The sequence below is a fragment of the Ovis canadensis genome, chromosome 24, assembly GCF_042477335.2.
Source record: "Ovis canadensis isolate MfBH-ARS-UI-01 breed Bighorn chromosome 24, ARS-UI_OviCan_v2, whole genome shotgun sequence".
NCBI classification, from domain to species: Eukaryota; Metazoa; Chordata; class Mammalia; order Artiodactyla; family Bovidae; genus Ovis; species Ovis canadensis.
In genome coordinates, this window is record NC_091268.1 from 16,242,102 (window position 1) to 16,269,028 (window position 26,927).

At 64.7% G+C, this 26,927-nt stretch overlaps 1 protein-coding gene across 3 annotated transcripts; it reads left to right on the forward strand.

Moving 5' to 3' along the window:
* Positions 1–1,718: 1,718 nt before the first annotated feature.
* Positions 1,719–26,927, forward strand: CACNA1H (calcium voltage-gated channel subunit alpha1 H). Of its 3 annotated transcripts, none has more exons than XM_069571447.1 (33): positions 1,719–1,894; positions 2,069–2,163; positions 2,610–2,707; positions 5,132–5,291; positions 5,603–5,921; positions 6,093–6,185; positions 6,933–7,710; positions 8,890–9,332; positions 10,769–10,920; positions 11,579–11,764; positions 12,461–12,578; positions 12,831–12,986; positions 13,310–13,400; positions 13,558–13,766; positions 15,263–15,679; positions 16,122–16,222; positions 16,354–16,477; positions 16,555–16,623; positions 16,728–16,912; positions 17,094–17,220; positions 17,385–17,510; positions 17,673–17,762; positions 18,002–18,194; positions 18,762–18,779; positions 19,938–20,089; positions 20,814–20,923; positions 21,114–21,247; positions 21,409–21,479; positions 22,785–22,863; positions 23,568–23,689; positions 23,784–24,207; positions 24,407–24,567; positions 25,130–26,927. In XM_069571447.1, the coding sequence occupies exons 1-33, from the start codon at positions 1,802–1,804 to the stop codon at positions 26,132–26,134; spliced, it is 6,699 nt and encodes a 2,232-aa protein (XP_069427548.1). In that variant the 5' UTR covers positions 1,719–1,801; the 3' UTR covers positions 26,135–26,927. The 3 variants fall into 3 exon arrangements, with proteins under 3 accessions (XP_069427548.1, XP_069427546.1, XP_069427547.1); XM_069571445.1 differs by having other exon boundaries at positions 1,726–1,894; positions 2,030–2,163; XM_069571446.1 differs by lacking the exon at positions 18,762–18,779 and having other exon boundaries at positions 1,726–1,894; positions 2,030–2,163.

Below are 26,927 nucleotides of genomic sequence, written 5' to 3' on the forward strand. Positions count from 1 at the left end.
CACAGCAGAGGCACTTGTTACTGCTGAACCCATTAAGTGTAATTATGGTGCTCTCAGCGGGAACGGGTAATTACATCGGTGGCCCAGTGCCACATTGCAAGGGGCACCGGGGACCAGGGGCTTCAGAGAGGCCACTGTTGGCCCTGTCCCTGCGGGGTGCCAGGGGAGAAGGGTCTGCCTCTTCTCCCGGTGGGGCGGGCTGCCGGCTCCACAAAGAAAGGAGACAGACACAGCCTGGCCTTCTCCTGCCCATCCACCTGAATGAACACACAGGCCCTGAACTTGCCCACGCCTTGTCCCTCCCTGACCCCGGTCACAGCATAGCCTCTGCCAGTGTGTCAGGTGACCTCAGGGTCAGAGACCCTCATAGGTGGGGCCACATGGACCCCAAGCCTAGCACCCACGTGCGGTGGGGCGCAGGGTGGGCAGTCAGGGCCCTGGGGACCGACCCACTTTGCGGAGCCAGGCCCTACTGCTTTGGTCACCTCGCTGAACTGTGCAATGCGCGCTCCCCCAACTGGCGGACACTGAGAGGGCACAGAAGGGCACCGAGGCTCCAGGGCACACAGCCTGCATGTGCTGCAGGCGGTCTGGCCCCTGTCGTCCTGCCCAGCCCCCTGGGCGCCTGGGGTGGGGCTAGGGGGCCCTGGTACCGAATTTCCCAGGCTGTCTTCCAACAGTGTTTTCCAAGTGCTGACTCTCTCTCTCTTTAGTAGGAGGCCCTTTCCACCCCACAGAGCTCGAGAAGGCTTCCCCGGTCCCCTGCTATCCACCCCAGGGCGGGACAGGCGGGCAGCCCCACAGGAAGCCTGCCCCGGGGGAGGAAGGGTGGTGGCTATGTGTCCTGGTGGGAGGGGGGTACAAGGAGTGCCCCAGGGCCCTCCCATCTGAGGGACACCTGCCTGCACGCACGGGCTTGGATAAAGCCCCACTGCCCCCGCCGGGGAACCCCCTTCTTCAGGCCTGGCACTGCTGGCCCACCACGTGGCTCCCTTATGGAGGAGCGGAGGGGGACCTTGAGGGGTGCACCGTGGCTTCTGTGGAGCTGAGGCGCCACCTGGTGGCCACTCTCAAGAATGTGCATCCTCATTGATGTGGCGGGTGGCCTCCCGTCCTGAGGGCCAGCAACCCTGCAGGTGATCAGGTTCACACAGCACGGGTTGATACAGCACTGGCTGCTGGCCAGGCGCCCTAATGTCCTGACTAGACACCCTCCTGCCAAAGGGAGAGTCTCCTGGGCGGGACCCTTCACGAGCCCACTAACTTGGGGGGTGGTCCTTACTCACCTGACCTTTGTCCGTGTCCCAGCCCCCTTCATCCAGTAGGTCCTCTGGGCCCAGGCACTGAGCTGGGCTAAAGTTCCCATCCCTCTTGCCTGTCGTCGTGGTTAGGGCAACCTCTGGGGTCACAGGAGGGACTCTTGCAGGGCCATGGAGAGGGTCTTTGAGGCTGCCTTTATGGCACCCGTAACAATCAGTGGGCATTTGTGGTACTTGGGGTCCCAGCTGGGCAGCAATGGTGATCCTGGCCACGGTTTAGGGAGCCTGGTGGAGGGGCAGTGGCGGGCCCCGCGCCTCGGTCCAGTGTCCTGCTGTACACGAGAGGTTGGCAGCGGTGTCCAGAGGCTGGTATTGGGGTCTGTCCCTCACTGCGCAGCTGATGGGCCGGGCACGAAAGGGGGAGATTTTGAGGATGTGGCCCTGTGGCGGCTGGGGGATGCTGGGGGCGCGTCCTGGGGCTGCTTAACTGCCACGTGGACCCTTAACTCGGCACCTGCCCCACGTGGTTCGAGCACGTCAGCATGCTGGTCATCATGCTCAACTGCGTGACCCTGGGCATGTTCCGGCCCTGCGAGGACGTCGAGTGCCGCTCGGAGCGCTGCGGCATCCTGGAGGTGGGCGGGGTCGGAGGGGCGGGGCCTGGAGGTGGGCATGGTCGGTGGGCGGAGTTTGGTGGGGGCGGAGCCGGTCACCGGCGGCCGGGGCCGTGTGAGGGGCGCAGGCCCCGCTCTCAGGCCCCCCTCCTGCAGGCCTTTGACGACTTCATCTTCGCCTTCTTCGCGGTGGAGATGGTCATCAAGATGATCGCCCTGGGGCTGTTTGGGCAGAAGTGCTACCTGGGCGACACGTGGAACAGGCTGGACTTCTTCATCGTCATGGCGGGGTACGGCCCCTCCCCCGAGGGCCAGCCTGGAGCGACCCCGGTGCCTGGTCAGGCCCGTCTGGGAGCGGCCCCGGGGGGCCCCAGGATGAGAGATGGGGAGGTGCACTCAGGCGGGACGGGGCCCAGGGAGTGCTTGGGGTGGGGTGCCCGGGGCGGGACCTATCCCGGATCCCTGTGTCAGCACCAGGGACGGTGGGGCATACACGAGGTGTCCAGGGCGGCTTGTGAGCAGCGAGGATCGTCCAGTGCTGAGCCGAGGCTGTGCTTTCCCTACCTCTGGGCAGCCGGGCTGGGCGCACGGCATGGGGATCATGTCTCCAGCAAGTGCTCACCTCCTGGCCTCAGCCACCAGGGTACCCTGGAGAGAGCCGGGTGCCCACTGGCCTAGCTCTGATCCCCTCTCCCAGCACCTGCCCCCACTGAGCATGCCCCTGCTGTGCCCCCAGTATGATGGAGTACTCCTTGGACGGACACAACGTGAGCCTCTCGGCCATCCGAACCGTGCGCGTACTGCGGCCCCTTCGTGCCATCAACCGTGTGCCCAGTAAGTGACCCCCACCGAGGGCTGGGGTAAGCGTGGCCAGACAGCCCTGCTGAGAGCTCCTGAGGCCCCACTGGGCACAAGACCCAGAGACTGTACCGCCTGTCTGGCTGCTGGGTGCTGGGGTCCCAGCCCAGACCACGGTGCAGGCCTCCTGCCACTTACACGGCAGCTGAGGGCTTGCCGCTGCTTTTAAGAGTGGCAGGGGGCAGGTGGGGACAGAGCAACCCTGTACCGAGCCGGGGTGTGATGGGCAGTCAGGATGAATGGTGGCCCCATGTCCCCCACGGCTGCTGAGTATCAGGGGCCATTCGGAACCTTAGACTCATCATCCACACAGCGTTTGGGGTCATGTCCTGGAGCCATGCAGGACATGGTGGGTTCCTTGTTTGACCCGCCCCAGCAATCCTCCTGTGTGAGCGCTGCCAAGGGGCCTGGTGCTCAGGGAAGCATGGAGAAGCTTCTAGGCCGTTGTGTGGGTTTGGATGGTATGGCTTTGGAAGCTTATTTGGAAGGTGGTCTATGCTGACCTTGGTCATGCCTACATGGGTCTGTGTGGGGGTCTCCGTGTCTTCAAAGTTTCCAGTGTTCTGACTGAATTCAGCTGTTAGTTTTCCTGGGGTATAGTGAGGGGCATTCCCCACGTGACTGTCAAATGTGTGTAGTCACGCATACAGGTGGGTCTCGTGTACCACCTTGGTGTGCACAGCCTTTCTGGCTGCCTACCTTGGGTCCTGGTGGCTTCAGCACCGTGGCCCAAGGGATCAGGGCTTGTCCTGCAGCTCCTCCAAGAAGTATCCCCTGCAGGATGGGTCACTGTTTCCCCCTGAAGCTGTCAGCTCCACCAAAGAGCAGGAGGGTGAAGGGTTATGTTGTGGGACTCCTAGGTCTTCCATCTAGATGCCACTAGGCTCTACCGTCAGGGATCAGACAGGATTCAGATGCTGTGTGACCTTGGGCAAGTAACTGTGCCCCTCTGAGCCTTGGTTTACCCACTTGTGAACATAGTACCCCTCAAGGACGGCTCTGTGCCCAGCACCACCATACACTGGCTTCGTTCACCTGGGCCCCTTTCAGTGCCTGAAGTGACAGCACAGCCCCTTTCACAGCACCGATCACTTTTTAGGCCAAATGCTGTCTTCAGCCTGGTCTCCCTGTGGGGTCAGGCCCTGGTCCCAAACATGGTGCCTCCCCCACACTGGACCATGTTCCCCTCACTGCAAGCCCCCAGTGGGCATGGTCCAGGCTACGTCTCACTCTGGCTGCCTTGGGTCTACTCTGAACCCTGGATCATCTTTGGCCTTGGAGCCAGTTGCGGTCTGGTGATGGTGGTGCTCTCGGACTTTGTCCCTGGTGAATCTTCCTCTCGGCCGTTTCTGAAACTGCAGTGCCCCTCCCAGCTGTGATTACTCCTGTAGCCCCAGGGGCCCCTCTGTCACCCAACAGCCCCTGGGCGCTCTCCAGGGGGCCTTGGTATCTGCCCCTGGCTCTGCCTGCACCCTTAGCCTGGCCCTTGCTTGTTTCTGGAAGTGAGACGTGCTTGCTGAGGTCTGGGAGCAGGGCAGAGCCAGGACCAAGCGGAGGGCTGGTGGGGCTGGCTGACCCATTCCCTGGAGTGTTCACACACTCCATCACACCCAGGAGCGAGAGCTTCAAAACGCTCTCTCAGAAGCCGCCTCCTGGGACTTCCCTGGTGGTCCAGTGGGTCACTGTCTCCCCCTGAAGCTGTCAGCTCCACCAAAGAGCAGGAGGGTGAAGGGTTATGCTGTGGGACTTCACCTTCCAATGCAGGGCATGTGAGTTCGAGCCCAGGTCTGCGGGTTAAGATGCCACATGCTCATGACCAAAAGTCCAAAACATAACACAGATGCAGTATTGTAACAAATTCAATAAAGACTTTAAAAATGGTCCACATTAAAAAGAAAAAAATCTGTAAAAAAAAAAAAACAAATAAAACTGCCTCCTGCCCTGGGGTGCACACAGCCCCTACGTCCCCTCCAGGGCTCTGCTTCACATGATTCCCATAGAGAGTAGGAAGAAACACTGGTCCCCAAACACAATGCCTGCTTCAAGACCCGTGCCTCCTGCATGCAGGAGGCAACCCAGAGTCTGAGCTGCTGGGGCTTCCCCAGGCTGCCGCTCCCATGACGAGCTTGGGGCTGCGGGACTCCTGAGCTGTCACGCTGGGAGCCTGTCTGGAAACTGTGTGGTCCGGCATTCGTGAGGAGCAAGGACCACCTACCCTGAGCCCTTCCAGTCGGTGGCCTTATTTACTGCCCTCCGTGGGGTCTGACAGAATGTGCAGGGGCCTGGGTCGTGCCCCCTGCAGATGCCCACCTGTGAATGGCAGAGAGCTCAGGAGGGGCTGGGGCCTCAGGGATGCCCGGGAGGGCTCTGCTGCGCTGACCGGCTGCGTGATGCCTGCAGGCATGCGGATCCTGGTCACGCTGCTGCTGGACACACTGCCCATGCTCGGCAACGTCCTCCTGCTCTGCTTCTTTGTTTTCTTCATCTTCGGCATCGTGGGCGTCCAACTTTGGGCCGGCCTGCTGCGCAACCGCTGCTTCCTGGACAGCACCTTCGCCAGGTGCGCAAGCCCTGCCCCTAATCCTCTCTTCCTGGGCCTACCTCTGGAGGCTCCACCCCAGCAGGCCCCTCCCTCCAGCCCCCGCCTCCGGAGGCTCCACCCCAACAGGCCCCTCCCTCGAGGCCCCGCCTCCGGAGGCTCCACCCCCAACAGGTTCCGCGCCCTCAGGTTCCTGCTCTCCAAGCCCGGTTCCCCCAGACACGACCTTCCGAGAGCGGCACCAGCGCTGGCGGACTTAGGTCTGCCTCTTACCTTTTGTTTTGTTTGTGTGTATACCTTTGTGTGTGTCTGTCTCGCCGTCTCTCCTCCAGGAACAGCAACCTCAGCTTCCTGCGGCCGTACTACCAGCCGGAGGAGGGCGAGGAAAACCCGTTCATCTGCTCCTCCCGCCGGGACAACGGCATGCAGAAGTGCTCGCACATCCCCAGCCGCCGCGAGCTGCGCGTGGAGTGCACTCTGGGCTGGGAGGCCTACGGGCAGCCGCAGGCCGAGGGCGCAGGTGGCATGGGTCGCCACACCTGCATCAACTGGAACCAGTACTACAACGTGTGCCGCTCGGGCGACTCCAACCCGCACAACGGGGCCATCAGCTTCGACAACATCGGCTACGCCTGGATCGCCATCTTCCAGGTGGGCTTCGGGTCTCCCTGGTGCCGCTCGCCCAGCGTGTAGGGCTGGGGGCTGGTGCCGGCAAGGGCTTTCCTGCCCCGCCAGCTATGCCACCCTCCCCAAGACAGGCGAGGAGGGCCCACTGCCCTTCCAGGGCCGTCCATGTGTCCAGCCGCCTGCCTCCCCCACCAGGTGATCACGCTGGAGGGCTGGGTGGACATCATGTACTACGTCATGGACGCCCACTCTTTCTACAACTTCATCTACTTCATCTTGCTCATCATCGTGAGTGCGGGGTTGTGGGGGCACATCTGCTGTGAGGGCCGGGGGGTTGTCCCCACATTGTGGCAGACCTGTCTCAGATCCTGAGCTCCCCTGCCGCTGGCCATGGCCCTGCCCCTGGGATCCATGGAGGTCCTGTGCCATCCCGGCCCTCCACAGGGAGTGTGACCCCCGAAGGTGGCACTCAGTTTGGTTCTCTCAGTGGCCCTGGGGTCTGAGGCAGGGTCTGCATAGACCAGAGGTGAGTTGAGCCAGGAACTCGCCCCTTGTTATCTCAGACCATAAACCGAAGCACAAGAGAGTGTCACCTGCTGACCCTGCCACAGAGGACAGTGCAGCCTTGGGGGCGGGGGGAGGCCTGACCCAGGCAGGAGGCTCTAATTGAAAAACATGTCTTCAGGAGGAGGGCATGAACCACACAAATGACAGGAAGGAGTCTCCCCACATGTCCTCGAATTGTCCACAAATAATCAAGGAGCAGCCACTGCCCACCACCCATTTCAGATGCTGGGGCTCAGCATCGAATCAGCAGGGATCCCACCCGTCCCAGGGCCCCCTGCCGGCCCCTAGATCGGGAAGCCCACAGTAGGGCTCAGTGTATTTCGCATCAGGGGCTTGATTGTGGTGTAGAAACCACAGCTGCTGCCCTGGCCTCCTGCCCCACCCGAGATGGTGGATCCCAGTGCTCCCCGCTTCCCCACCTCCCGGGAGCACATGACCAGCGAGCTCATGGCTGCCTACCCACCACAGGTGGGTTCCTTCTTCATGATCAACCTGTGCCTGGTGGTCATTGCCACGCAGTTCTCAGAGACGAAGCAGCGGGAGAACCAGCTGATGCGGGAGCAGCGGGCCCGTTATCTGTCCAACGACAGCACGCTAGCCAGCTTCTCTGAGCCGGGCAGCTGCTACGAGGAGCTCCTCCGGTATGTGGGCCACGTGTGCCGCAAGCTAAAGCGCCGTGGCCTCCGCCTCTATGCCCGCTGGCAGAGCCGCTGGCGCAAGAAGGTGGACCCCGGTGGCGCCGTGCATGGCCAGGGCTCAGGGCGGCGGCCGCGGCGGGCAGGCGGGCGCACCACCTCTGTCCACCACCTCGTGTACCACCACCACCACCATCACCACCACCACTACCACTTCAGCCACGGCAGCCCCCGCCGGCCAGGCCCCGAGCCAGGAGCTGGTGACACCAGGCTGGTGAGGGCCGGAGTGCCAGCCTCGCCCAGGCGCGGGCCCCCTGACGCTGAGTCGGTGCACAGTGTGTACCACGCTGACTGCCACGTGGAGGGGCCGCAGGAGAGGGCGCGCGTGGCACACGCCGCAGCCACTGCCGCTGCCGGGCTCAAGCTGGCCGCCGGGCTGGGAGCCATGAACTACCCCACCATCCTGCCCTCAGCCGCGGGCAGTGGCAAAAGCGGCCTCGGGCCCAAGGGGAAGCGGCCTGGTGGCCCCCTGGGAGCCGGTGGGCACAGCCCCGTGAGGCTGAGCAGCCCGGATCCCTGCGAGAAGATCCAGCACCTGGTTGGGGAGCATGGTAAGGACCTGCCCCTGTGGGGAGCAGTGGGGGGTGGGGTACAGGGCTCCTGGGACGTCCCAACTTATGTGCCCACCCTCGTGAGCCCAGCCTTCTCCTTTGGAGTCCTGGACAAGAGAGAGAAAGGGGGCCTCAGATGGGAGGAGGTGCCTTCCCACCACCATCCATCCTGTGTTCTTGAGCAGCTGATGGCTCAGTGGGGTGCGAGTGTTTGCCACAGGGAAATGAGAATTCTGAAGCTGGCAAGCAAAAGAGAAGCCCTGGGGCCATGTCCCATGGCCCACGTTCAGCCCCGAGCGGGACGGCCAGTCGTTTCTCAGCAGGAGCACTTGGCCTGCGCTCTTGGTGGGGAGACTGTGGCTGGGGCGGGGGGGAGGGGAAGCCAAGGTCACAGAGCTCCCAGAGGCCGAGCAGAGAGGAGCCAGGGTGCCCCTCGGTACACCCGGTCCTCCCACCTGGGCCCTCGGCCTAACCAGCCTGGCTCACGCAGGACACTGGGGTCACACCAGGCTGAGGCCTCCCAGGTGGCCGGCACTGGCAGGGGCACCCGGGGCAGGGAGAGGTGTGTGGGCCGGGGCCGCCCTGTGTGCTCACATGGTGCCCCGGGCATCACCGCACACGTGCCTGCAGCTCTGCACTGCGCCCTGGGGGAAGCATGGCCCTGCAGGGTGCCCGGCTGCGGCGAGTCTAAGCCTCTGTGGGTGCAGAGTCACCTGGGCCCCAGAGACTCGGCCAGGGAGCCAGCGCGGAGTGACGATGGCTCAGGGCACCACGAGCCAGAACGTTCACGGCCGCGGCGTCCGTTCACTGGGAAGAGGCTCGCGCCGTAGTTTTGTGGGTGCTGTGGCTCCTGCAGGGATGAGCCTCTGCCTCTTTTTACCCGAGTGAGCAGAGAGCAGCTCTGCAGGGCGTGTGGGTGTGCAAGTGTGTGCGTCTGTTCCTGTGCACGTGCTCAGCTGTGTGCCCAGGCGTCTATGAGAGTGCCCAGGTGTGCACCCGTGCTCAGGTGTATGCAGGCGTGCGTGGTGTGCTCAGGTGTGTGCCAAGTGTGTATGAGTGTGCCCAGGTGTGTGCAGGTGTGCACACGGACACCATTCACCCCACAGCAGCCTCCGTGAGCGCCTGCTTCCTGGGCACCAGCTGAGCTACCTGAGGCTGCCCGCATCCTTCTCCCCGCAGGACTGGGCCAGGCCCCCAGCCGCCTGTCAGGCCTGAGTGTGCCCTGCCCCCTGCCCAGCCCCCAGGCGGGCACGCTGACCTGTGAGCTGAGCAGCTGCCCGTACTGCACCAGTGCCTTGGAGGACCCCGAGCTGGAGTTCAGCGACTCAGACAGTGGAGACTCAGACAGCAACGGGGTCTATGAGTTCACACAGGACGTGCGGCATGGGGACCGCCGCGACCCCATGCAGTCGCCCCCTGTGACGGAGGCGCCAGGCGCGGGCAGCACACGGCGGAGGGGGCCGCGGCGGGCAGCGGCGGGCGAGCAGGGCGGGCTGAGCCGCATCTGGGCCTCCTTCAGCGGCAAGCTGCGCCGCATCGTGGACAGCAAGTACTTCAACCGGGGCATCATGGTGGCCATCCTCACCAACACGCTGAGCATGGGTGTGGAGTACCATGAGCAGGTGGGCGCCCACACAGACAGCCTTCAGAGTGGCCCTGGGGCATGTCCCACCTGCCTGTGTCTCCTGCAGGCTTTAGCCTCTCATGGGCTCCACGGAGGGCTCTCTGGGGTTGGGGAATAGGCGTAGCAGTGGGGCTGAAGGTCGGCTGTGAGGGAGTTTTTACCGCTCACTCAGCGGAGGCTCGTGCTGCTCGTTGGTGGGCCTCTGCTGAGTAGAGACAGACTGTGGCTCCCATCCGGAGGTCCTCTGTCTGGGCTGGGGCATTGAGAGTGCAGACCCGGAGGCAGCAGGGAGCCAAGGGCACTTGCCAGGCCATCTGGTGCTTTTCAGGGTGGGACCCCCAGAGCCCAGCTTTCATGGACAGAGCCCCCCATATGAGCTGGGCCTGCAGGCTGGGATGCTCTGGGTGGCCCCAGAGGGGAATGTGGCAGTGGCACGTGGTGCTGGCGCGCGGCCCCTGCCCTGGGCTGGGGCTTCCCCGAGGAGCAGCAGCTGGGCCGGCAGGGAGAGGTCGTCCTCCCTGGGGACTGAGGCCAGTTCACTCTTAATGACCAAACTGCCTTCTTCCTTTTCTGCTCTCTGGGCTTTTTAAGTCCCTTAAGCTCTGGTCTTTCATCCTTTAGCAATTTCAGGGAAAATGCAAGTGATGTTAGCCTCCAGCTGGCGGCTGGGAGGTGCCGTCTGTGAGGGTGAGATCCAGGGCAGGAGCAACAGCAGGCTCGGGGATCCCTGGCCAGGAGGAGCCTCTGCACGCACACACATGCACACACGCACGTACGCAAAGGTTATCTGTGCAGATGTGAGCTTGTGCACAGACACACACGTGGGTGGCCACGCATGCACACAACACACGCGGGCACATGCAGACTCACGTGCACACAGGCAGACCACACACTGGCACACACACAGCAGCATCTATGCTGGCACAGGTGTGCACTTGCACACATAGGCAGACTAGCATATCCCTGGTAAGAAAAGGGCCTCGGGGCCTTCTGCTGACAAGGAAAGGTGTGCGGGGCCACCAGGGCCAGGGCAGCTGCTGGGGGAACCACTGTACTGCCTGCACCCCGGGTACCCACACGCCCACCCCAGAACAGATGCTCTAGGCTCTGTTCCCAAGGCCTGTGCTCTTGGGGTCTGGGAAGTGTCCGGAGCCCTGTTTCTCAAGACATGCTGCTGGGAAGGTCAGGTGGAGCCTGGGGGAGCCAGGGACAGTCAGGGTGGGAGGGCCAGGCAGGCTGGGGTGCAGCTGGAGGGGACACCCCTGTGGTCCCTGTTTCCTCCTCTGGACAGCAGCCGATGGGTCTCCTGAGATGTTGCCACAGCCCCTTGATGCAGCCTTACCTGCTCCCAGATCAGTGGACTGGTGCCCCACCCTGCCATGACAGGCAGTGGGGGCTGGGGGCAGGCCCTGACAATCACTCTGCCGCCCGCAGCCCGAGGAGCTGACCAATGCCCTGGAGATCAGCAACATCGTGTTCACAAGCATGTTCGCTCTGGAGATGCTGTTGAAGCTGCTGGCCTGCGGCCCACTGGGCTACATCCGGAACCCCTACAACATCTTTGACGGCATCATCGTCGTCATCAGGTGGGTCCTCTCCTCCCCTGGGGCCTGGGGAGGCTCCAGTGTCCACCACAGCCCCCGCAGATGGCAGAGCCCCCACCACTGGGAAAGGCCCTGCCGTCAGGGTGCAGAGGTGCAGTCTCCTGGGGCGGGACCCTTGCCCCTCTTCAAAGGCAGAGTTGGGTGCACATGGTGAAGTCAGCTGCAGCTCAGGTGGGAGTTTCTAGAAGCTAGTGGAGCTGTTCCCTGCGGGAACAGAGCAGGCACTCAGTGGCCGTTCAGCCTTGCAGCCGGCCTCCACTGAGGGCTCAGCCCCAGCAAGAAAGGCCAGCTTGCTACAGCAAAATCCGCACAGAAAGGACCAGGGGGATCTGGGGAAATTCCCTCCCCCTGGGACAAAGCAGGGCCCTTGGGAGTCAAGGGGGCCCCCAGCCTAAGGAGAGCAGACAAGCCAGGCACCCTGGAAAGGCGCTCAGTCGAGTCTGCCACCACCACCCCTCAGCCGCTCCCACGCTTTGATGCAGCCGAACCTGCTCCCAGTTGGGGTTGAGCAGAGGCCGCGGTGGCTCCCGGCTGTCGTTCTTGCCTCTGGGAAGAGGGTGTCCCAGAGTCAGGGCGGGAGTAGGCCGTCCTAACCCTGCTCATCCCACCCCTCACCCCCCCCCCCCCCCCCGCCCCTCAGCGTGTGGGAGATCATCGGGCAGGCGGACGGCGGGCTGTCGGTGCTGCGCACCTTCCGGCTGCTGCGGGTGCTCAAGCTGGTGCGCTTCATGCCCGCGCTGCGGCGCCAGCTGGTGGTGCTCATGAAGACCATGGACAACGTGGCCACCTTCTGCATGCTGCTCATGCTCTTCATCTTCATCTTCAGGTGCGTGCGCCGCGCAGGGGCCTCCCTGCCCCGGGTGGCTGCAAGGGGAAGGCCTGTGGCAAGGAGCCCGCTCTGGCGCTCGACGGGAGGCCCTGCTCCCAGCCGGGACCGCCCACCGCGCCGGCACCCGGCCCCGCCCGCCGCGCGGGTCCGCCCGCCGCGCCGTCCCTGGCTTCGGGGGCCTGGGGTGCCCTGAGCCTGAAAGAGGAAGACAGATTCAGTTACTGTGGGTTTTGCTGCCATGCGCCAGCACGCAGTGAGGGACTTGGAACTGTGCTCAAGAGCCAAGGGCAAAGGGGTGGAGGAGGGCGGGGCAGGCAGGCAGGCAAGCTGGGGCTCCTGGACCCCTGGTGCTGTCGCTGGGCCCAGGCCGTGGGCCGGCTTGGCCCCGGGCCTCCGGAGCGGGCTGGGGCGGAGAGCGGCCCACATAGGCTGGGTGAGGCAGACACCCAGTCCTGGCCGCTGTCTGAAGCCAGAGCGGCCTCCAGTGTTCCCTCCGTTCTTGGCTTTGGTCTTACCACCTATAGAATGGAAACAGCTTGTCCGTGGACCCTGGGCAGCCCTGCCCCCGAGGAAGCTGGAGTTCTGGGAGGTGTGGAGGAGTGGGTGGTGGGCGTGGGGAGACCAGGCTGGCCCCCAGCCCCATGCCTGGCCCTCACCAGTCACTCACTGTGCCCGTGCCTGTCCACCCCCCAGCATCCTTGGCATGCATCTCTTCGGCTGCAAATTCAGTCTGAAAACAGATGCCGGAGACACAGTCCCCGACCGGAAGAACTTTGATTCCCTGCTGTGGGCCATTGTCACCGTGTTCCAGGTACAGCTGGGCAGGCCGTCCCCTGCTGTGCACGGGTGGTCCTTGGAGGGCCATAGCCCTGCTCGGAGCTGGCTAAGGCCCTTCCGAGACCACTGGGGGTGAAGAACGGTGGCCGGGACGTTGGGGTGGTGGGCCTGGTCCTACTCGTCCTTCTGGTCCTGAGACCTGGTGGTATTCCCCCAGCCAGGACCCCGTCCTGGTGCCCCCTTGGCCCCCACATTGGGCCCACTCTGCCCACTGCCCCTCCCCCAGATCCTCACTCAAGAGGACTGGAATGTCGTCCTGTACAACGGCATGGCCTCCACGTCCTCCTGGGCCGCGCTGTACTTCGTGGCCCTCATGACCTTTGGCAACTACGTGCTCTTCAACCTGCTGGTGGCCATCCTGGTGGAGGGTTTCCAGGCCGAGGTGAGGGGGAGCTTCCAGGGGAGGTGAGGGGGCTTCCAGGCGAGGTGAGGGGGCTTCCAGGGGAGGTGAAAGGGAGCTTCCAGGGGAGGTGAGGGGGCTTCCTGGGGAGGTAAGGGGGCTTCCAAGGGAGTGAAGGGTTCTAGGGGAGGTGAGGGGCTTCCAGGGGAGGCGGTGGGAACCAGGAGTGTGGGGCAGACTCCCCCCAGCCATCCTCGCCCTGCTGGGCTCTTCTGTGCACTCCCACCCCTTGTGGGCCTGACCTTTCCATCCGGGGTCACCCCCCATGGGGGGCCTCACGTGTGCTGTGTGCTCGGTGGGCACAGGGCGATGCCACCAGGTCCGACACAGATGAAGACAAGACGCCCACCCACTTGGAGGAGGACTTGGACAAGTTCCGAGACCTCAGGGCCACAGGTGCGCGTGTGGACGGGGGGCAGGGATGGGGCGGAGGGGATGCTGCCTCTAGGGTCTGGGCACAGCTGGGACTCCGGAGGGGGATCCTAGGCGGACAGGCACTCCTTCCTGGGAGCCCTGCAGGCTCGAGTGGCCTCCCCTCTCCCCCCTCCCCTAGAGATGAAGATGTACTCGCTGGCAGTGACACCCAACGGGCACCTGGAGGGCCGGGGCAGCCTGCCCCCTCCCCTTATTATGCGCACGGCGGCCACGCCCATGCCCACCCCCAAGAGCTCCCCACACCTGGACGCGGCCCCTGGCCCCCTGGACTCGCGCCGTGGCAGCAGCAGCTCCATGGACCCTCAGCTAGGAGACCAGAAATCTCTGGTAGGGGACCCTGCCCTGGCCTCAGGGCACCTTCAGGCTCACCCCCCCCAACCAACACACAGCTCCTTAGGCCTTTCCCAGAGATGAGTGAGGGTCCTGAATGTGCCCTCCCCACTCACACCCCAGAAATCCCTCAGGCCCAAGCGCTTTGTTTTCTATAAATGGAACTAGAAACCACTGTTCTGATGGGAGGCATATGAATAAGCAAGTAGAATAGCAGGCCGGAAGTTTATCTTCCAATTTGCGCAATGTAAGATAAAAGCTGGCAGAACACAGAATGTACAAGAAGGGAAAACAGAGAAGGATGGCAAAAAGGTGTAAAAGCTGACTACACGAAACAGGTGACGGAAGCCGGGCAGAGGCTTCTGTGCGTCACCAGCAGCACCCTGTGGAGCTGGGGCCCACGGTCTTTCCAGACAAACCCAGGAAGCACCACCCCAGACAGATGCAGCTAGAGCCGGCTCTGTGCATCTCAGAAGGGCCAGAAGGGGTGGGTGGAGCAGGACAAGCTAACTTGGGGTGGGGTGGGGGGTGAACCTGGAGGAAAGTCCAGGCAAACCATCGAGAGGGGGAGGGGACACCGAGTGTCAGTCACAGAACAGCTGTGGCCAAGCAGCTGTTCTAAGCAGCTAAGCTGCTAGCTCCCCCAGGAGGAGGATGGGGCTGTTGGGCCAGATTCCAGCTCAGCTCCTGCTGACCCAGGAGGTGAAAACGGCGAAGGGCAGAGAGCATAGGTGCAGCAAAGGTGAAGTCCCGGAGCACAGCCCAGTTTCTCTCCTGAGGCGGCGCGTGGCTTCTCCTTGGAAGTCCAGAGCCTGCCAGCCAGAAGCTGATGAGCGGTCCCTCCTCAGAGCTCCAGGTCAGCTGCTGGGCCGTATCTGAGGATCCCTGGCCCGTTGATGACCTTCGCCCACCTTCTGGTCCTCAAGCTGCCATGCGAGGCCCACTCAGGGCTCTGACACTTGCTGGCGATGTCTCCAGCTCACCGTTGACCCACTGTGTGCCACAGGCATCTCGCGGAAGGCTCCCTGCCACTAGCAGCTCCCCAGCAGGGCTGTCCGCTCCTTAGAGGAGAGGCCCTGTTTAGCTTACACATGCGTGTTAGTTGCTCAGTCGTGTCTGATTCTTTGTGGCCTCATGGACTGTAGCCCGCCAGGCTCCTCTGTCCATGGGATTCTTCAGGCAAGAATTCTGGAATGGGTAGCCATTTCCTTCTCCACGGGATCTTCCCAACCCAGGGATCGAACCCAGGTCTCCTGCATTGCAGGCAGATTTTTTTACCATCTGAGCCACCAAGGAAGCCCATTAAAAGAGATGATCCATGCCACCCACGGGTGACATTCGTACATGGATCATCTCTTTTAAATGTCACGCACGGGTGTCAGTGGAGATCCCTTTCACCAGGGAAAGGCCCGTGAGCCAGGTGCCCTGAGGCCAGCATGTTGGGGGTGACTTTGGAAGTGTGTGACCTGCTCATTCCTGCCCCTGCCCCACAGTCTAGCCTCCGCAGCTCTCCCTGCGCCCCCTGGGGCCCCAACAGCGCCTGGAGCAGCCGGCGCTCCAGCTGGAACAGCCTGGGCCGCGCACCCAGCCTCAAGCGCAGGAGCCAGTGTGGGGAGCGTGAGTCGCTGCTGTCCGGCGAGGGCAGGGGCAGTGGCAGCACTGATGAGGAGGCCGAGGATGGCCGGCCAGGGGCGGGGGCCTCGCCGGGCACGCGTGCCACGCCGCTGCGGCGCGCTGAGTCCCTGGACCACCGCAGCACGCTGGACCTGCGGCCCCCACGGCCGGCCACCCTGCTGCCCACCAAGGTCCACGACTGCAATGGGCAGGTGCTGGCCCTGCCCAGCGAGTTCTTCCTGCGCATCGACAGTCACAAGGAGGATCCGGCCGAGTTTGAGGATGATGTCGAGGACGTGAGTGGGGGTGGGCCTCACGTTGGCCCCTTGCCTCTGCTCCCCCTGTCGGGGCAGCGTTCATGGGAGGCCCTGGGGGCGGGAGGGGGCGGGAAGCAGGACAGGCTGGGCCAGAGCACATCCACGGGGAGCTCTGGAGCGGGATTCGCCCCAGGGTTGGCCCCACCTCCGGCTGAGGGCTAGTTCTGGGCTGGAGTTGGTCAGGCAGTGAGATGTCTGCAGGGGGAGGGGAAGTGCCTTCTCAGCTGGGCACCCCACTGCCCAGGGCTGCTGGGGGCCACCTGGGTGGGGAATCTGACGATGGCCACTCACCGGTCCCCTAGACCCCAGTGTAGCTCCCTGGCCCGGTGCCTGGGTGGGTGGACAGGGCTGAGCCTGAAGGTGGCAGGGGCTGGGGTTGGTCAGGCTGGGAGGGGCCCTGAACACCACCCCCCCTCCCCAGAGCTGCTGCTCGCGACTGCAGAAGGTGCTGGAGCCGCACAAGCCGGGGTGCTGCCGGAGCCGTGAGCCCTGGGCTCTGTACCTCTTCTCCCCGCAGAACAGGTGAGGGGCGCACCTGGGAAAGCTGGCCCCGCCCCGGGGGCCCCCTTTGTCCCTACCAGACGGTGAGCTCTGTGGACAGAAGCCAGGGCTTGGCCAGGACTGTCCCCAAAACCCCCACCCCTGGCTCCCAGGTTCCGCATCTCCTGCCAAAAGATCATTGCTCACAAGATGTTCGATCACGTCGTCCTCGTCTTCATCTTCCTCAACTGCATCACCATCGCCCTGGAGAGGCCCGACATCGACCCCGGCAGCACCGTGAGGCTCTCTCCTCACTGGGGAGGGGTGGGTCCCATGGCCACGGCCGCCCCTTCCCATCTTCTTGTCTCCTGCAGGAGCGCGTCTTCCTCAGTGTCTCCAACTACATCTTCACAGCGATCTTCGTGGCGGAGATGATGGTGAAGGTACACCGTGTCCTGGGGGACCCGGGGGTCTGTCCGTCTGGCCTTGCAGCTGCGGCCACATATACAGGGCGTAGGTCCACGAGCCCATCATCTGTACTCACCAGGTGGTGGCCCTGGGCCTCATCTCGGGTGAGCACGCCTACCTGCAGAGCAGCTGGAACATACTGGATGGGGTGCTGGTCCTGGTGTCCCTGGTGGACATCGTCGTGGCCATGGCCTCGGCTGGCGGTGCCAAGATCCTGGGCATCCTGCGTGTGCTGCGCCTGCTGCGGACCCTGCGGCCACTGAGGTGGACTGGGCCGTGGGGCGGGGCCAAAGGAGGGGATGGAGGCAGGAGGGCGGGCCCACACGTGGGGCGGGAGAGGGGCCCAGGCTGCAGGGCAGCCAGGTGTTTGCAGTGCTGGGCGTTCCTCCTGGTGGCAGCTCCCTTGGGCGCGTCCAGCAGCGCGTTCCTTCTGGCCCTCTTGCAGGGTCATCAGCCGTGCGCCGGGACTCAAGCTGGTGGTGGAGACTCTGATATCGTCCCTCAGGCCCATCGGGAACATCGTCCTCATCTGCTGCGCCTTCTTCATCATATTCGGCATCCTCGGGGTGCAGGTGCATGGCCTGCCTGCCTGAGGGACGGTGGGCGGTGGGCAGCAGCGGCAGAGTCGCCCGGGAGGGCTGCAGCCCACGCAGGCAGGGAGAGGGCGGGGCCCGTGAGGGCGCGGGGAATGGCAGGGCAGGGCCGGACCCTCTGAGTGACCGCCCCTCCCGGTCAGCTTTTCAAGGGGAAGTTTTACTACTGCGAGGGCGCTGACACCAGGAACATTTCCACTAAGGCTGAGTGCAGGGCCGCGCACTACCGCTGGGTGCGACGCAAGTACAACTTCGACAACCTGGGCCAGGTGGGCGGGGCTGGGGCGGGGCGGGCGGGGCTGGCGGGTGACTCACTCACCTCAGCCCTGATCTGGAGGGCGGGAGCCGCAGGGTCTCAGCAAGTTAGGAGGGTTCGCGGTGAGCGAGCTGAGGCAGCGCCCAGAGGTGCCCGCCTTGCTCTGGCCTCGCAGGCGCTGATGTCGCTGTTCGTGCTCTCGTCCAAGGACGGCTGGGTGAATATCATGTACGACGGGCTGGACGCCGTGGGCGTGGACCAGCAGGTGCGGCGGGCAGCCCTGCCCCTCCGCTTGGGCCTTCTCCCTTGGTCTCCGCTCATCTCAGAGCGCGCAACGTCCCCAGAGACGAGGCTGCCTTTGGCAGAGGTCCACATCGGGCGTCAGAGCCCGTGGGCGGGGCTCAGTGCGTGTGGGCGGGGTCAGCCATGGGCGGGGCTCGGGGCATGTGGGCGGGGCCAGAGCCCGTGGGCGGGCCTGCACCCACGCGCTCTCCTGTGCTGCAGCCGGTGCCCAACCACAACCCCTGGATGCTGCTCTACTTCATCTCCTTCCTGCTCATCGTCAGCTTCTTCGTGCTCAACATGTTCGTGGGCGTCGTGGTGGAGAACTTCCACAAGTGCCGGCAGCACCAGGAGGCCGAGGAGGCGCGGCGGCGCGAGGAGAAGCGGCAGCGTCGCCTGGAGAGGAAGCGCAGGAGTAAGGCCCTCCGAGTGGCGGTGGCCGGTGGCTACTGCGTGTCACCCAGCTCCTCCCCATCCACCTGAGCCCCCCTTTCGCCTATGGGAGGGTGGCTGGGGACCGGGAGGCCAGCCAGGGGCAGCTCCGAGACCTGGCTGCTGCCGCCGAAAACCAGGTCCGCCTCGCCCCCAGCCCAGGGCTGTGGGGACCGCATCCGGGCAGCGGCTCAGCACCCTGGCCCCGGAGCCCCCCGCCTGGCCCTACTCCTCTCGGCCCTGGCCTCTCCAGATGGCTCTGCACGCTCGCCCTTCATGTTCTCAGAGAAGAACGGCTGCAGAGGAGGCAGGGGGCCCTTCCCAGGAGGCACAGGGATGAGACCCCAGCCCCCACGCCCACCACTGCAGGGGCAGGCTCACCCCGCTTTTGTGTTCTCACGCCTCGGTGGGGGGAGCAAGCAGAGCCATTCAAGACAGAGAGAGGGTCTTAGGACACCCCTGCCCAAGCTGGGGAGCAGAGTGGGCTTCTTCCAGGAGGGGTCCTGGCCCCGCCCACCGGCCAGCTCAGACCATCTCCTTGTCTTTCCAGGCACTTTCCCCAACCCAGGTACCTGCCCCCACCCCGCATGCCTCAGCCCTGCTTCTGCCAGCCACTGCATGGGGCTGTGAACTGGCCTGATCTCTGCTCCTCTGCCCCTGCCACAGGGAAGGGTGGACATTGCAGGAGGGTGCCAGGCCCCCTGGGGTCCACCGCAGGGGCAGCACGGGATGGCTGCAGGGTGCCAGGCGCCAGTGGGAGGAGGAGGGATTGCTGGCTGGCCTGCCTGGTGTTCACGCTGCTGCCTCTGAGCCCTTGTGTGCTTCTTCCCGGCTTGCACGCCTGCCTGCTGTGCTGGGACGCCTGCCGGCTGGCTACCCCATATCCTCAGTGCTGGCCTGGCCTCACTGGCCTCTGGCCCCCTTGGCTGCTGCGCTGAGCTCTCTAGTGACTGCATGCCAGACCGAGGAGCATGCGGGCCCCAGGGAGGGGTTGGTTCCCATTGGCCCCTGCTCTCCCTGGTCCCTGCCCACAGGTTCTGAGGCCAAGGCGGGCCCCCTGTGCAGTGGGGGCAGCCGTGCCCTCATCTAGCGGGCACTGGTGTGCTCTAGGGAGTTACTGCAGGCAGAGCGTTTAGTGCAGACAGAGCTGCTGGGAGATGGACCCCCTCCCATTCCCCAGGTCATGGCCACCAACCTCAGATGGACCAGAGGGCAAGCAGGCCCCAGACAGCAGGCACACGGCCACAGGCCTCCTGGAGGACAGGGAACAGAGGGACTCCGGGCCTGGTGCCCAGAACGCAGCATATGCCCAGTCGGGGAGATGGGGGTGTGGTGGGCCACCCTGCCCTGCCCTGCCCTGCCTTGGGACTGTCCCTGCCCCCTAAAAAGCTCCCATCTGCCCCTCCCTTCATTGCTGAGGTATCTCTGGACCCTGATGCCAGTCCAGGAGAGTAGATGACACAGGCCCTGGCTTGGGACCTCCTGGCAGGGTGGGGGGTCCAGACAGGGCTCCAGGGCAGGGCCCAGGTGGAATCAGCTTCTGTGCCCACTCCAGGGATCTGCTCTGAGGCTGAGGCCCTCTTGGAGGAGGAGGTCAGTGGGTGACCTGCCCCGAGGCCCACGCGCAAGCCTGGGCCCTCCCCCAGCCCCCTTACTCCCCAGCACCTGGGAGGCAGCCCTCTCATCCCGCCCCACCTGCCCACTCACCACTGTGTTCTCCCCACAGAGGCCCAGCGCCGGCCCTACTATGCGGACTACTCGCCCACCCGCCGCTCCATCCACAGTCTGTGCACCAGCCACTACCTGGACCTTTTCATCACCTTCATCATTGGCGTCAACGTCATCACCATGTCCATGGAGCACTACAACCAGCCCAAGGTGGGGCTCACTGTCGTGACACACCGGCCCCCCTGCCTCCAGGCCTGCAGCCCGGTTAGGGGGTGGTGTCGGTCGCCAAGGGTGGGGTCTGTTGCCAGCCAGGTGGTGCTACCCTGAGAGCTGGAGGCCCAGGTCTGCAACCCTGCCTGAGCCCTTGTCAGGGTTTGTGGGATACATGGAGGTGTGGCTTGAACAAAGGGTCCTCCTTCCTTTAAAGCCAGTGGACACCCTGGGCCACCTGTCCCAAGGGCATCCTTGACCCTGTGACAGGTTCCATCCAAAACGCTGGCTAGGGGATGTCCCCAAGTCCAGGAAAGGTCAGACTGAGAGGGTGATGCTCTCAGATCCCATCTCCATTATTTCATCAAAGACGGGACGCCCCCTCCTCCCAGAACAGCTGAGCGCCTCTAACTCTGTAGCTGAAGCTGAGCCCGTCTGGTGGGCTGGCTTCTACGCTGGGCTGAGGGTGGGACTGGCCTAAGCAGGGCTGGGAGTCTGGGTTCCCAGCACCAGGTTCCCCCAACTGAGGGTCGTCCTGAGAATGCTGTGAGGGTCAGGCCAGGCAGGCCTCCCTAAGCCAGCACAGACCTCCATCCAGTAATAGCTGAGGCCTGTCTGTGGGCAGGCCTGGGGTGCCCCGGTTGGTCAGCAGAGCAGAGAGGTGGGGCAGGGCGGGCAGCACTGCAGGGGGCCTGATGTTCAGGAGCCTGGTGCTTGCCCCCAGGCTCTGGACGAGGCCCTCAAGTACTGCAATTACGTGTTCACCATCGTCTTTGTTGTTGAGGCTGTGCTGAAGCTGGTGGCCTTTGGGTTCCGGAGGTTCTTCAAGGACAGGTGTGTGGGATGGGGCAGGTGGGAGCCACGGCTGGAGGCCTGCAGAGGCGACGGTGCTGAGCAGGGGTGCCCCTGGTGACACCAGGACATTCCCAGGGGATGGGGAGGGGACTCCAGGTGCTCCGAAGGGCCAGGGGTGCTGGGGAGGAGGCACTGGCTGGCACTGAGCCATGCCTGCCCACCCACCCAGGTGGAACCAGCTGGACCTAGCCATCGTCCTGCTGTCCATCATGGGCATCACGCTGGAGGAGATTGAGATGAACGCGGCGCTACCCATCAATCCCACCATCATCCGAATCATGCGTGTCCTCCGCATCGCCCGCGGTAGGCCGCCGCCCACCTGAGCCCTGCGCTGTTGGAGGGCCCGCCCCCTAACTCCTGCCTTACCTGCCCCAGTGGACCACCTGGGGACCGGGAGGTCGGGGATGTGTAGTCCAGGTCAGACCAGCCCCATCCGCCCACTAATGCTTGGCTCCCCATCCTAGTCCTGAAGCTGCTCAAGATGGCCACGGGCATGCGGGCCCTGCTGGACACGGTGGTCCAGGCACTGCCCCAGGTATGTCGGCCACTCGGGGGCCTGGCCTGGGTCTGGCTCCCCTGCTCCCAGGGTGGGCATCACAGACGCCCCCAAGAAGACAAGACTGCAGGAGGGCCTCACTCACTGGTCAGGCATAACTGGTTCACGTGGTCTTTCTAGTCTCTAGACAAACGCAATTATCCAGCCCCTCCCCGCCACCTACAGGGAGTAATGGGCTGCTGAGCTGTGCTGTGAGGGGGCGGCCCACATGCTTTGCAGCCTCACTCTAGTCCCTCTGGGGAAGACCAGGGCCCACCGTCTGGTGCAGTTCTGCGCTCAGTGGGCTTTGGGCAGAGGGCAGAGCCTGTGTGGCTGAGAGCCTGTGTGGCTGCAGTGGGCTTGTCGAGTTTGGAGGTCCACACCCAGGCCTGTCTCTCCTGAAGCCAGCTTGGGCCCTGTCCTCACATCCTGTGTCCACAGCCCCAACCCTGACCCTGTGTGGCTTCTTGAGTTGAAAGTCTCATTGCCCCATCTGTGTAGTGTTCAGCCCCTGAGCCAGTCCCCCCGGGCATCCATGTGTCCATCTGACGGTGACTCCAGCCCTCTCAACAAGCCATCCAGCCATCCAGGCTTCTATCCATCCATTCAGACAGTTGTCTGTCCCCCATCTACCAGCTGTCCAGCTGTCCATCCTCCAGCCCTCCTGGCCACTGGCCACCAGCCTAGCATATATCTATCCACCCAGCTGCCTCCCCAGCCATCCACACCCTGTGTCTTCAGCTGGCCTCCACTGGTCCCCAGCAGCCTTCCTCAGCCCAGAGTTAACACCCTTAGTGCTCCTGTGTAGCCACCCCCTGTCTGGGAGTTGCCGGAATGGGGGGTTGAGGGTGAAGCCCAGGCCCCAGCCACCCCTGGTGCGATGCCTCTGGGGGCTGGTGAAGAGGGGCACCAGCCACATCAGAGTCAGGAAGGTGTGGAGGAGGGGCGGCAAGTTCATGGAAGAGCCGAGGGCAGGGGTCGGGCAAGACCTGGCGGCCTGCAGAGCTTCCCCCTTTACCTCCCGGTGGGGACCCTGAAGCTAGAGTCCACCCAAGCCGCTGGGAGGCGCTCGGGAGCAGAGGAACTGGATGCAGCCCATCCCCCCGCCCCCGGGTGCAGGGCGGGTGTGAGAGCCAAGGAGGGGCCCTGGGCACCAGTCAGCCCTGGGGCCATAGAAGCCTCGAGGCCAGGAGGCCTGGAGCAAGTACGGGGCTCAAGGCAGGCCTGGGAACTGCCGACCAGGTCGCGGGTGGGGGACGGGGCGGGCTGAGCCCCCTGACCTCGCTCCGCTTCTCTCCCGTGTAGGTAGGGAACCTCGGCCTGCTTTTCATGCTCCTGTTTTTTATCTATGCTGCCCTGGGAGTGGAGCTGTTCGGGAGGCTCGGTGAGTGCGGCAGCGCGGGGTCCCACCCCCAAGACTCGCCTGGGAGGCGCAGCTTCCCGCATGCGCATGCGTTCGGGCCGCTGGCCCGACCCCGACCCCGCCCCCGCGGCCGTGAGGTGACTGGACGCCGCGCATGCAGACGCGCTGTGCAGCCCCGCACACGTGTTAACACCCAGGCCAGGCCGACAGAGCCGCACACGAGCGTGAGTGCACGCGCCCACACACAGGTGTGGCCCCAAGTCTACCGGCCCCAGGGTCGCGCTGCAGCCAGCCCTTCCTGCCACCCAGGCTCTCCTCCGAACTCCCCGGCGTGCGGCTCCGGCCAGTCTGGGTGGGGGCCTGTGGGGACCTTTCGTGGCGGCCCAGGTCCTGTGGGAGCCCCCTCCCACTGGATGTCACTGAACGAACGCTCAGTGGGTTCCAGGAGCCACCAGTGGGCCTGTGTGGGAAGGGATCGAGGTGGCTGTCACCTTTGAGGGGCTGCCCAGACCCCAAAGTTGGTGCCGCGGCCCTGGACCTGGCGACTCCCAGGCCTGACCCAGCACCTAGGGCTCTCCGGTGCCAGGGCCGCCCGGTCATTCCGCAGAGCAGGGGACTTGCTGGGCCACCGCCCTGCACCCCGAGGAGCATGGCTTTCTCCCGGGCGAGGGCAGGCCCGTGTGCCCTGGCCCCGTGGGGCGGGCTGACCCCATCGCTCCCGGCAGAATGCAGTGAGGACAACCCCTGCGAGGGCCTGAGCAGACACGCCACCTTCTCCAACTTCGGCATGGCCTTCCTCACGCTGTTCCGCGTGTCCACCGGCGACAACTGGAACGGGATCATGAAGGTACAGGCTGGCGCAGCGGGCGGGACGATGGGAGCCCCCGGAGTGGGGGCCTGCAAGCGGAGGTGGGAGCCTGCCCGCCGCCCTCTGCCCGCAGGACACGCTGCGCGAGTGCGCCCGCGAGGACAAGCACTGCCTCACCTACCTGCCGGCCATCTCGCCCATCTACTTCGTTACCTTCGTGCTGGTGGCCCAGTTCGTGCTGGTCAACGTGGTGGTGGCCGTGCTCATGAAGCACCTGGAGGAGAGCAACAAGGAGGCCCGCGAGGACGCCGAGCTGGACGCAGAGCTCGAGATGGAGATGACGCAGGGGTCCCCCGCCCGGCCCAGGCCCGCGGCCCCTCAGAGCCCCGGCGCCTCGCCGGACTCCCCCAACGTGCTGGTCGTGCGCAAGGTGTCGGTGTCCAGGATGCTCTCGCTGCCCAACGACAGCTACATGTTCCGTCCCGTGGCGCCTGCGGCAGCCGCTCACCCCCACCCGCTACAGGAGGTGGAGATGGAGACCTACGCAGGCGCCGCGGGTACAGCCCCTGGCGGAGGCAGCCCGGCCCTGGGCGGGGCGGGGTCCGGGGCGGAGCCAAAGGGGCGATGGGTGGGGGCAGGGACCGGGGCAGGGCCAGAGGGGCGATGGGGCAGGCAGGGCGGGGGTCAGAGGGGCGTGGGTTGTCGGGCGGGGCCCGCTGGGAGTGGATACACGTTTCTGGCGTTTTCCTGCCGCAGGCCGGGTCACCGCTGCCCACTCGCCGCCTGTGGAGTCCTGCACCTCCCTCCAGGTCCCGTCCGCCGTGTCCTCCCCGTCCAGGGGCGGGGACACCCTCCGTGCTCTGCCCCCGCAGGGTGCAGCCCGCTCGCCTAGTGTCGGCCGGCTTCTCTGCAGACAGGTAGGAGGCGCTTTCGGGTCCTCAGCCTAGCCCTGGGGTCTCTGGGATTCCCTCCCCATTTGAAGTGGGAGAAACGTGGGCGCTGGGCCCTTGGAGTGTGTAATGACCACACCCGGCCACGGGGACCCATGGCCCCTTAAACAGCAGCCTAAGCCCCCCAGACTCCCCCTCCCCAGAAACCGTGCGGCGAGCCTGGCCGCAGCCAGAGATCAGATCCCCTCCTGCCTGAGCCTTTGGTGCCCCCCCTCTCCCCCTCCCTGCTTGGGGAACCAAGCTGGCCTAGTACCGCAGACAAGCAGCAGTTGCAGCCGGGGTCTGTGCCCCTCAGGGTTTCCAGGGCCCTGGGCAGGTTCTGCCCACAGGAGCTTGGCCTCCAGTCCTCCCCACGTGACCAGACTCGGTGAAGGCTCCTCTGCTTCAGTTGCAAGGCGAGCCCATCCACACCGGCATCTTGCAGCCTCATCTCACGCTGGCCCATAGCCGTGGGGGTCACATGGTCACCTGGCCTGGAGTGGGGAGGGGCTCCCTCTGGCTGGTCTCACCTGACTCCCTGCCTTTGCAGGAGGCCGTCCTAACGGAGTCCCTGGAAGGGCATGTCGATGGCACTGGGGACAGCAGCCCATTCTGGGGAGAGCCTGGAGGGAAGACCCCCATGAGACAGGCATCCCTGGGGCCCTCCTTGCGGTCCCCACCCCGGTCCCCACGGCCCTCCGGCATCCGCACCCGCAAGCACACTTCTGGACAGCACTGCATCTCCAGCCGTCCGCCGGCCCCAGGCGGGGAGGAGTCTGAAGCCCCAGACCCGGCCGACGAGGAGGTCAGCCACATCACCAGCTCTGCCCGCAGCCCTTCGGCCTCGCCCACTGCCTGTGGGATCGTGGGTGGCGAGCCAGACCTGCACAGGCTCTACAGCGTAGACGCCCGGGGCTTCCTGGACCAGCCGGGCCGGGTGGATGAGCAGAGGCGGCCCTCGGGGGAGCCAGGCGCTGGGGACAGCCGTCCAGAGGCCGGGGAGGCGAAGCCCCGCGTCCTGGAAGCCGAGCTGGCCCTGGGGGCGCGCAGGAAGAAGAAGATGAGCCCCCCCTGCATCTCCATAGAGCCCCCAGCAGAGGACGAGGGTGTGGCCAGGGCCCCTGCGGCAGAGGGCAGCAGCACCACCCTGCGGCGGCGAACCCCATCCTGCGAGGCTGTGCCCCACAGAGACCCCCTGGAGCCTGCAGATGGCGCAGGGCTGGACACGGCTGCCAAGGGGGAGCGGCGGGGCCAGGCCCCCTGCCACACAGAACACCTGACTGTCCCAAACTTCACTTTTGAGCCACTGGACGTGGGAAGTCCCAGTGGGGACCTGTTCGCGGATGGGGGCCACAGGGCCGCCCTAGAACCCAGACCCTCCTCCTCAGGCACTGCGGCCCCTCCAGAACCCCGGGAGACGGAGTCCCCAGTGCCCTCAGGAGACCCCCCAGAGGAGGGGCGGGGGGTGCATCTCACCGTCCCGGAGAGCCCACCGAAGAGAGCGTCCCCCCCGGCTGTGCCAATCCTGGATGACGACGTGGATGAGCCCGTGTAGCTCGGGTGCAGTACCCACAGGCTTTGGCACAGGGGTTGGGGTGCGCCCAGCAGGGTGGCGGCCAGGACAGGGCTGTGTGTGGATCCTGGCTCGGGCCCCCCGAGGGCAGAGGAGCCAGAAGGATGTCAGCGCAGGGAGAGGGAGGCCCATGCCGTTCTGGGCACGTGGAGCAGCGGGAGCCCACAGCCAGAGGCCTCCGTCCTGTCGATTCAGGTTTGGGGTTTCTCAGTGTGCCAAGGTGGTCCCAGGCCGAGTTGGCGGCCCACCCAGGAGTCCCAGGGACAAGGACCAGAAACTGACCAGGAGGAGGAAGGCAGAGGCCGCCCAGCAGAGCCCCATCCTCACGTCCACTTCTTTTTATAGGGAACACGCTTGGGGGCCGCTTGCGCCCTCTGGTGGCGGCTTCCTGCTAAAGGCCGCCGTGGCCACGCTTTCCGTCACTCACAGTCCCGAGTTTTCATCCGTGTCTCCACCACTCATCGCTGTCTCATCTCCCCTCCACACCCACTCCCCGCCGTTCCAACCCCTCAGGATTCCAGAGAGCACCTTGACTCTGGTCCCTGGGAAATGGCCGGTCGCCAGGGAGTGGGGACCGTGCAATAAGACCCCCACTGCCCGTGGGGCCTGGTTCAAGACTTTGAGCTGATGGCCCCATCGTTTCACTTTCTTTTATAAAGGCAGGTTAAACGTTTGCAATAATCCAATGCGGAAAACTCGGCTTCTCAAGTCAAGGGGAGGGGAGGGGAGGGGGGTTGCAAAGCAGAGCGGAATAAATATTAACTTATTTAAGAAA